We start from the raw sequence: 10,418 nt of genomic DNA, 5'->3' as shown, positions 1-10,418 counted from the left end.
TAATGATAGTTTATTTATATCGGAACTAAAAATGCCGAAAAAATGCAAGGCCCGTATCCTTGGTTTTGAGATATAATCATTTGAAAATCTGGCGGGAAATGATTCTCTCTAGATTTTTCATATAATAAAAGGATTTTATAAGATTTTCAAAAATGTTTTGTTAAACTGTATGTAATTCAAAAAGTAATGATTATCGGGCACAATTTTTTTATGGCACCGCATGGACAAAACCAGAGGATTCTGAATACCTGACAAAAAATTAAAAAAAAACAAACTAGCGAACATCCTTAAATGTGAAACTAGCGTGAACATTTTCACGTTAGTTGAGATTCATAAGAATTTCACGTGAAACTTTACCAAAAAAAAAAAAATAAATAAATAAATTTAATTTCTTGATTTTAATTAAATTTGAAAATCTAGATGTTATTTGAATAACTTTATTTTTAAAATTCACGTTACGAAATAATCTCATCGTGATTTTGAAATTCAACTATTTGAAATATAACTCTCTGTGCAAACAGTGTTCGAAAACTATTGCTGCCTTACGCTTTTTATAAGCAGTTTCTTTTAAATTTACTTCCATTCTCTTTGCAACGTAACTTGTCATCTCATATATCACATCCATTATATCGATACGGTTTATCATGTTAATCTGTAGAGCTTTCAAATGTTTGTCCATTGCATTATACAAAGATATTAACATCCAACCACCATTTATATAACTATCGTGCCTCCCGTAAGACTCCTTTTCTGTAAAATATAGGACAAACGGTACATATTTGTTGAAATAATTTATGAACATCTTCCATTCATTTATTTCAAGAGATACTAAATCTGTCGTTTGACATTAACTGTATTTTGTTGTTCGGGGGCCTGTTTATCGAAGCTGTCCTAGGATCGCCTAAGACTTCTCTTAGGAATAAATTGGAATAATGTTAGGACCGACTTACGACATGTCTTAACATGCACATCGAAGCTATCTTAGGACTATCTTAGCTAGGATGTCCTAACCGCTGTCCTAAGTGTTAGCGTAAAGAAAAATAGGAATTTAAAAAATTTGTATGTTTAAGAATGCATTGAATTTCATCAGTATTAAATAATTCTTATCTAATAATGGGACATTCAAACTTCATGAAACAAAAACAAAAACACAAAAAATGTAACAACGTTTTATATAATAATTGATCAAATTATTTGTAAACAGCAGTAACAGTGAAAACTAATAAAAGACAATCGGTAACAATCATTATGTATTTTTGAGTGAGTTTAATTCGAAGCATGGTTTAAGGCAAATCTTGTGCATCTTTCATAAAAATACGGAATACATACATTATTTCATTACGGATCACATGCGCTTGGGTAATGGACCCCCTTTTCTGAACTTTTTTAAAAGTAAATATTTTTCAATATTTTAATGTACATATATTTTATGTGTTTGGTATACATACGATGCCCTCTAATATGCCTATTTTCCACGTCGAAAATATGAATAGAGGGGTGTTATATATATACTACTGCTTTTGCAATAATTTTTGGAAAAGAGCAAGAACACATTAAATAAATGAAAATAGAAAAATATTTAGAAAAATGGGGATTCATATATAGGTGGCGGTCGTATTTGTTTACATATTAACCATCATGAAATATATCCTAAAGTTAGGACCATCCTAAGACCATCTTAAGACATCTACTTATGTGTCCTAAAGTTAGAACGATTCCTATGACTTTTCCTAAGTTACGACATGGTTGATAAACGCACTCAGGACGAAGATACGTCCTAAGATGATCTTAGGACATGTCCTAGTCCTAAGAACGCTTCGAGAAACAGGCCCCTGAACAGGTTTGTTTGATTGCGAGCGAGTGTACAGAGAACACATCGGCCATGTTAAATACTGTATTTATATCTATCTATTACAACTACGCCAATTTTCCAAGAATGTGAAAATGTTTGTGTTTGACTTTAAATGTATATGCTTGTGTACATTTATCAATAAATACCTGAGTTAGATGAATAAACAATGAGACAATCATCGTCGCAAGGTGGATCAAGAACACGTATTATCTTTGTTTTGTCTTTTGTATTGTTTTTTCTTCCAAGTAGTTTATCCAAGAAACTTAGTTCCGGAATATCATCTGCATTTTTTAAAACCAGTTCGTCTTGGACATTTGAGGGGTCTACACTTATAGTATGTCCTTGGTCTATAGAAGATATGTTTCCAGTCGGGTTAATACGACAAGCCTTAATGACACAATACCTAAATTAATAAATGAACATAAGAACACCAAAAAGAGGATCTATACCAAACTCTTTAAGAAAAAAAATTCTATCTTGTATTTTGATGCGGTTTGTTTTTTTAAGTGCATTTGTTGGTCGTGTACGTGTGATACCGCTATTATTGAGTTTAGTACTTTTTCTGAACCGATTTTATTACTTCATTTTATATATACCAATAGTGTTATCTCACTAATTTAAATGAAAAGAGGGAGAGTTGAAACTAGATTTCCCCTTCTGCCACATTTCAATGTACCTGCCTAAAGGAAGGAACATCGTCCGTTGTTGTTATTTTTCATATTGTTTTTTGTATGTTATAGAATAAATAGGTATTGTTGCCAGATCTTTGGTAGTCTCCATAAAAACTTTTCTAGCTTTTCCGATAAACGGAAGAACATATAATATCATAGTTTACACAACACTGTCAGTTAAAAGCAAAACAATCGAAAAACTTGAACAGTATGAAAGAAACCATAGTTTTATAAAAAAAATATCATGACGCATATAAATAAAAAATATTGTACATAAAAAAAAAATTGCAAGACGATATCGTTTCCCATACTTCTTTTAATGTTTTCAATATAATCTTCTGGAAAACTTACCTGAATACAGAAAAGCTTTGGTTTATTTTCAAGGGATGAAACTTCAGAGAACTTTTTAACAATATGTTTTGTTGCGACTGGTTCATTATCTATTCCGTAGACACAGTGGTCTCTGAAATACAAACCAGATGGCTGTTTGTCATCAACAGGTCTAGGTCGCTCGTTTCCATGGCTTGCAATAACACAGACAAAGCAGTCTGATTTCAAATGGAATTCCTCTTGTCCTCCGGCTAATATTATACAATACGTAAATGTTTGAGACATGGGTATTATGCTTAATTTATAATTTAGTAGTACTGAAATAGTCATACTGTAATTCTTGGGTAGAACGTATCGATAATGTTTCTCCGTTTAGAAATATAGGGTAGTTAGGAAGTCATCAATCTTTTTACTTTTGTATAAAGACCTTATTTCCAGTCAAAACATATTCAAGGCATACGTTGAATGTACGATTTTGTTCATGCTAAATTAGTATACAAAACTATTTTTTTAAAAGTAAACAAGCTACTAAGATTGTGATAAAGATGGCTAATCGTAAAATGAAAATGTTAAAAGTTGTTAGATATAAACATATAGTACCATCATTATTAAAAAAATCTAAATAAACATATAAATGCTTTCCATAAGATTTACATGATGTTGACGACAGATCATCGTAACATGCGTACCGGTATTTTTTCAGATATATTTCGTTTTCCACTTCTTGTAGGGATAACATTCATGAATACAGCCAATAATTGATGTTAAGATGTACAGTTTTATCATAAGCTCAGTAAGCAGGCTGTAATCCGGTAACCCTCAATATATAATTACATAAATCATGAACGGTTTAAACTATAAGTAATATTACAAAAATAAAGTAGTATTTGAAAATAAATATTGAAGGTTAAAGGTATAAACTGCAAGCAGAAAGATCGACAAGACGAGAAATACAAGTATTTTTTTGAGAAATAAATGATGTACAAAGGCATACATTAATGCAACAACAGTTTACCAAGAGAAAAATATAGGTAACAAACAAAACCGGAGGAAATCGCATGAACTTCAAATAAAACCATACCGGGCGCATCGACATGCTCATAGTCTTATGTTATGTATGTATCACACGCCATGCTCACTCTGTCAAAATGTCACCATCATCAATAATATTATATCGAGGAAAAGATCAAGATAAGCATACCTTTTAGTTTCGGTAGTATCCTTGATCTCTAGTTCACTGGGATATATGAGATGTAAGCGCCTATTAAAATGTAGGTTATTAAGTGATATGAATTTATCTGAAAGTGAAAGTGAAATTAAAGAAATTTGCATTGCAACGTTCTTCTTCTTAGCTTTTGCTTTGGAGAAGGTTCTGTTTGAATTCTGCTTCATACGAGTACAAAAAGTTGGCCAGCAATGGTGCAATAAATGTATACCAGTTAGAACCCCGACTGTGTGGTGAAATATCCATCCAACAAACTGAACAAATATATTGTCGAATGTATACATAACACATAAAAATAAGTTTGAGAAAAACAAATAAAATTATCTCTTCTACTGATAACACGGAAACAGTGGTTGACTAGAAAGATAAGATGTTCTCACTACGAACAATGCATTTTTCTGTCTTTTAATACAATTTAATAGAAAAAAACAACATTTGAAACAAGAAAAGTTTGATAGTACGACAAATTCAACCAAGTCATGTGATACAATACTAATATGTTATTATGTGATGATGGTGATTAAAACATTGTCAAAGTGATAGGTATCAATACATTTAAAATTTGACAGGTAAAAAGTCTTTTAAAAAGTCTAACATCTTGTCCTATCCAATTTATGAAATTCATTCAATCGATCTTTATGTAAGTTCTGCACTAACCAGTGTTTTCATCTGTTAACCATAAAATATACTCCGTTCTAATATATGAGATGTATCGTCATGATAGTAAAAAGATATGAAAGTCAAAATAAACTTGGACAAATGGAGTTAAGAAGGAGTTTACCATACTTTTATTGAAAGGGAAACAAACGAACAAAACCATCTTGTGGGACAGAAATATACATTTCATTGGTACTAACTTTTTATTCTTATCAACCTTAAAATTAGAGGAGGGGAAAAAGTAGTGCTGAAGGCTACACGATAATGCTCTTACTATGAAGGCTGCAAATGCAAGAGAGAGAGAGAGGCTATTGATATCATTTCAACTTGGACAGGAAAGCAGTGTGTTTGCGTGTGTCTGAGAATAAAGAGTGTCTGAAAGAGAGAGAAGTGTCTGAGAGAAAGATAGCATAAGCGTTTTCGTCTTACCAATATCTAAAACCAAGTCTATTTGTCTTCCTGTCAAGTCTTTGAAAGCCAACACTAGAAATTTTAAATCCGAAAATGTCTCCTTCGTAAGCTGTAAATCATCGTCACAACAGCGGCGGGTTGGATAAGGTTCTTTGAAATTTTCGTTGCAGATTAAAATGGCCAAACCTCTGAATTCGTTGTTACATGTATATTCATTTTCGCCTGATGAGTCACTGCATTGCCTTTTCGACATGCCGATTTTATTGCTCTACAAACAAATCATTCAACGTTATACAAAAATATCAATTGATTATTTTCATATTTTATTCTGATTTTTTTATTTGTGTACTCGTACGATGTCATATAAAAATTGATGGATGAACAAGTAAGTAAAATTGTCAAAGCCAAAAACAGTCAGCAATATATATTATTTAATAATGATCCTTTGAAAAAAGTGTATTTTGAATTATGTATAGCAACCACATTTTTAAAATCTCTTTTATTGATAGAAATATTGCGACCGTTTCAATTATAAAACGTTTTACTAATGTATATCTTATCCAACAAAATGCATGTATAGTAATATATCATACCTTGATTCAACAGCCTGTAATTCTTTTCTAGTTTCAACTGAAATTAATTGTATATGATAATGATAGAACAATTACCAATGTCACTTTCTCAAAACTCATAAAGATCATTTTTTTTAAATATAGTAAAAAATTCTACGTATTAAATCTAACACATAAATACCTCAATTCAAATTGAAATTACTTAATATCTGTGTAAGCTTTGGAATTAATTAGGTAGAAGACAGCTGATTTCTTTTTTAAATAAGACGAAGACTAGAACATAACCCTAAGGACAATATATATATGATGGATACGATCCAAAATAGACATATGCAAAAACAATGAAAAACATTAAGAGCTTATTCCGTAACAGTAAATAGCTTTACAATATGAACACTAGAACACTAATGTACTCTTTTTATTCTTTTTGTGTTATGTGTCTGTGCAAGTTTGATAGATTGGTTGATGTTTAACTCCATTTTCAACTCTATTTTGTTTTTCGTGGCGGTCAGTTTTTATTGGTGGAGGAAGCCGGAGTGACCGGAGAGAACCACGGACCGTCGGTAGAAAAACTGACAATGCTAGTCAATTAAGATCGGATTAGAGCGCACCTGCCACGAACGGGTTTCGAAATCCCAACCTCAGTGTTGACATTTTCTTTGTCATCGCCATTGATGTATAGGCGATATTACGAAAAGAGACCGCTTTAAGGATATTTGAAAGGAAACTTTTACTTAAATTGACTGGGCAGTTCAACAACATTTCGTTTCGACTTAATCATCAATCTTAAAACAGAAGTAAGATCAAAGCACATACCATCCGAGCCAGTGAACGTAACGGTTTCCATTTTACCTTTACGGAAGTAAAATTGACTCGGGTATAAACGTATAAATGTATAGATATTATTTACACTTAATTTTATGATAAATGATACATTATCTTATATATCTTACACAAAAAGCATTACACAACAATATCACATACAATTTCCATTATACATTTCATATAATATATAACGATTGTTTTTCTTTTTGCTACCATAATATATCATGACTTGTAAAAGACGCAACACGAGATAAGCTGTGAGTTCTTTAAATTTTAAGGGATTCAAAGATAGATCATGGAATTATTGATTTGTTGACTGCAGACAAAACAACCATCCTTAAAATACTTAAAAAGTAAAATAAAAAAAATACCGAACTCCAAGGAAAATTCAAAACGGAAAGTCCTTTATCAAATGGCAAAATCAAAAGCTCAAACACATCAAACGAATGGAAAACAACTGTAATATTCCTGACTTGGTACAGGCATTTCCTAGTATAGAAAATGGTAGATTAAACCTAGTTTTATAGCTAGCTAAACCTCTCACTTGTATGATATTGAAAATGGCGATGGACGTAAATCTCTGTGGGGACGATTTAAAAGTGAAATTAAACATTTGCAATACCTATCATGTTCGTTCATTGTATCATCATAAGAAACAAAAACCTTGAATGGGAAATGTGCATTGTGCTGGTTAACCGCTTCTCATAAATTCCACATCCATTAGTAAACCACGAATACGTATGAATTATAGTAATGGTTATATTTCATTAGGAGATAAATTATGCCGCTAAGTGAGACTAAGTGTGTCCCTCTTTATGTAGGCTTAAATCAAATGCAACCAAGGAATTCCAAAATATGTTAAACCAAACGTGTATAGTGATCGATGTCCTTTTAAAATGGTAATCTTCAAAATGACATTTACGATAAACGGGACGATGGTTCCTTTCCTAGTGTTCCTTTTCCGTTTCTTGTTGACTGTGTTATGGCTCCGCGCGATTCAGCCTTTAATGTTGATGCAGTGTTAACCAAACTTTAATCAATCCTTCTTATTGGTTATAGAAATTATGTGTTGGTCGCAGATCTTTATAAGTCTTTGTTTATTTTATTCATTGCGGTTCTACATAGACTATGATCTATATTTAGCTTGACATCATATAGCCTCGCCAAAAGCCATCTGTTTATTTTGGGAAGTTGTATACTAACCTCTTGATTTCTCTTGTATTTGTGTTGTTGGGATGATGTCTCATTGATGTATATCCCGAAATCACCAGTTATTCATAGTTATGAACCAACGAGTCATTTTATGTCATGGTGAGATTTGCTTATCTATTTCTATTATATTATTGATTCGTCTGTTATCGTAGTGTCGGAATATGTTTGAATTGAACGTACGTACAATTGCATTCTTTAACAGTTGATTATTTAATCTAAAAATAAAATTAAAACAAAACAAAAACAGAAACAGAACAGATTTTCAGATGAAAAGATAATTTTATAAACAACTGAATAAATAAATATTATGCTCATCGAACTTGACAAACAATTATCAATTTAATCATTAATGCCTCATATGCATGTTCAGGTGTTTTTATCATATACATGTATCATATCACATAAAATAATACACCAAAATATTGCAATTGATAACCTGTTTAAATATTTATATCTAACAATAAGCGTATTACACTTATAACTCAGTTATATGTGTTAGTGTACTTCATCAAAGATTTCACACAACAGTATTATCAACAGACTATCTCTAACAATGTGTAAGGATGCATGGGTATACAGTAGGTTTGCGAGTCAGTATATGCATGTCAGAAGCATAGGGAAGGGATATAACATTTTCTGACCAGTAAAAACTGAGGTAAAAACGTATGAATGGCCATTATTGTGAATATGACTGCAAGCTAGACCTTTGACCCAGTTTGGTTGTGCGGGATGTTTAAGTACACAGGGTCGTCAGGTCGGGGTGTGGACGTTAAATCGGATCCGTAGTGTATGGAGAGCGCGACGCTCTCGGTGCGTTTCAGAACCCTTAGAACAACTGAGGGGGAAGGTTTCCAGTGGCAAACTACGTTTCTGTCCCTCTTCAACACAACCTCATTTTTACAGGAACAGTTGAAATGTCCTCTTTTTATCCTGATCGATCGACTTTGCAGAACAAACCTATTCGATGTATTTTGTAAGATTGTTTCCGTTCTTAATATGCATGACATATTTGTCACTGCACGTTAAACAAACAACCATTAATCAATCAAACTGAAAGTAAATTTAGTGTTAAATACAGATATTGATATATTACTTGCTCTCTTCGAAAGACAATCATAAAACAGCTAATAAATAGCAGTTGATAAAAAAAAAAGTTTTAACTGTTAATGGAATTAATAATAAGTTTGTTGAAAATGGTTTAATTTTTTTAATTTTTAAACACAATCAAAATTAAAACCTTACGCAAAGATTTTAAAAAGATAAGTGACAAACACTCTGAACAAGAAAAACAACACTAGAGGATGGCATATCAACACCGGTGGATGACATATCAACACCAGTGGATGACATATGAACACCTGTAAATGACATATGAACACCAGTGCATGACATATCATAAACTAGTGGATGACATATCAACACCTGTGGATGACATCAGTGGATGAAATATCAACACCAGTAGATGACATATCAACACCAGTGGATGACATATCAACAACGATGGATGACATATCATCACCAATTGATGACATATCAACACCAGTTGATGATATTTCATAAACTAGTGGATGACATATCAACACCAGTGGATGACATATCAACACCGGTGAATGACATATCAACACATGTGAATGACATATCAATACCAGTGGATGACATATTATAAACTAGTGGATAATATACCAACACCAGTGGATGACATATCACCACGAGTGGATGACATATCAACACCAATGGATGACATATTAACAACGGTAGATGACATACCAACACCAGTGGATGACATAACATAAACTAGTGGATGACATATCAACACCAGTGGATTACATATCAACACCAGTGGATGACATATCAACACCAGTGGAAAATATTAACACCGGTGGATGACATATCAACACCAGTGGATGACATATCAACACCGGTGAATGACATATCAACACATGTGAATGACATATCAATACCAGTGGATGACATATTATAAACTAGTGGATAATATACCAACACCAGTGGATGACATATCACCACGAGTGGATGACATATCAACACCAATGGATGACATATTAACAACGGTAGATGACATACCAACACCAGTGGATGACATAACATAAACTAGTGGATGACATATCAACACCAGTGGATTACATATCAACACCAGTGGATGACATATCAACACCAGTGGAAAATATTAACACCGGTGGATGACATATCAACACCATAGGATGAAATATCAACACCAGTTGATGACATATCAACACCAGTGGATTACATATCATAAACTAGTGGATGACATATCATAAACTAGTGGATGACATACCAACACCAGTGGTTGACATATTACAAACTTATGGATGACATATCAACACCAGTATATGACATATCATCACCAGTGGATGACATATCAACACCAGTGGATGACATATCAACACCGGTGGACGACATTTCAACACCAGTGGAGGACATATTAACACCAGTGGAAAATATCAATACCAGTGGATGACATATCAACACAAGTGGATGACATATCAACACCGGTTGATGACATATCAACACAAGTGGAAAATATCAACACCAGTGGATGACATATCAACACCGGTGGATGACATATCAACACCGGTGGATGACATATCAACACCAGTGGAGGACATATCAACACCAGTGAAAAA

General features: G+C 32.7%; 1 protein-coding gene across 2 annotated transcripts; it reads right to left on the bottom strand.

Moving 5' to 3' along the window:
- Nucleotides 1–387: 387 nt before the first annotated feature.
- On the bottom strand, nucleotides 388–5,418 carry LOC127700693 (caspase-7-like). Of its 2 annotated transcripts, none has more exons than XM_052204292.1 (4): nucleotides 5,165–5,418; nucleotides 2,875–3,098; nucleotides 1,999–2,239; nucleotides 388–750 (listed from the first exon to the last, which is right to left on the bottom strand). In XM_052204292.1, the coding sequence occupies exons 1-4, from the start codon at nucleotides 5,397–5,399 to the stop codon at nucleotides 491–493; spliced, it is 960 nt and encodes a 319-aa protein (XP_052060252.1). In that variant the 5' UTR covers nucleotides 5,400–5,418; the 3' UTR covers nucleotides 388–490. The 2 variants fall into 2 exon arrangements, with proteins under 2 accessions (XP_052060252.1, XP_052060251.1); XM_052204291.1 differs by having other exon boundaries at nucleotides 390–750; nucleotides 2,875–3,104.
- Between the last annotated feature and the right edge of the window lie 5,000 nt (nucleotides 5,419–10,418).

The sequence above is a fragment of the Mytilus californianus genome, unplaced genomic scaffold (genome assembly GCF_021869535.1).
Source record: "Mytilus californianus isolate M0D057914Y unplaced genomic scaffold, xbMytCali1.0.p SCAF_5, whole genome shotgun sequence".
NCBI lineage: Eukaryota > Metazoa > Mollusca > Bivalvia > Mytilida > Mytilidae > Mytilus > Mytilus californianus.
The sequence above is the reverse complement of the archived record's forward strand: the minus strand, read 5'-3'. Positions and strand labels throughout refer to the sequence as shown.

Coding starts and splice junctions, on each gene's coding strand:
- LOC127700693 (XM_052204291.1), bottom strand. CDS start 5,399: ATGTCGAAAAGGCAATGCAGTGACTCATCAGGCGAAAATGAATATACA. Junction 3,105..5,164: donor AGACTTGGTTTTAGATATTG/GTAAGACGAAAA, acceptor GTATAATATTAG/CCGGAGGACAAGAGGAATTC. Junction 2,240..2,874: donor CAAAGCTTTTCTGTATTCAG/GTAAGTTTTCCA, acceptor TGTGTCATTAAG/GCTTGTCGTATTAACCCGAC.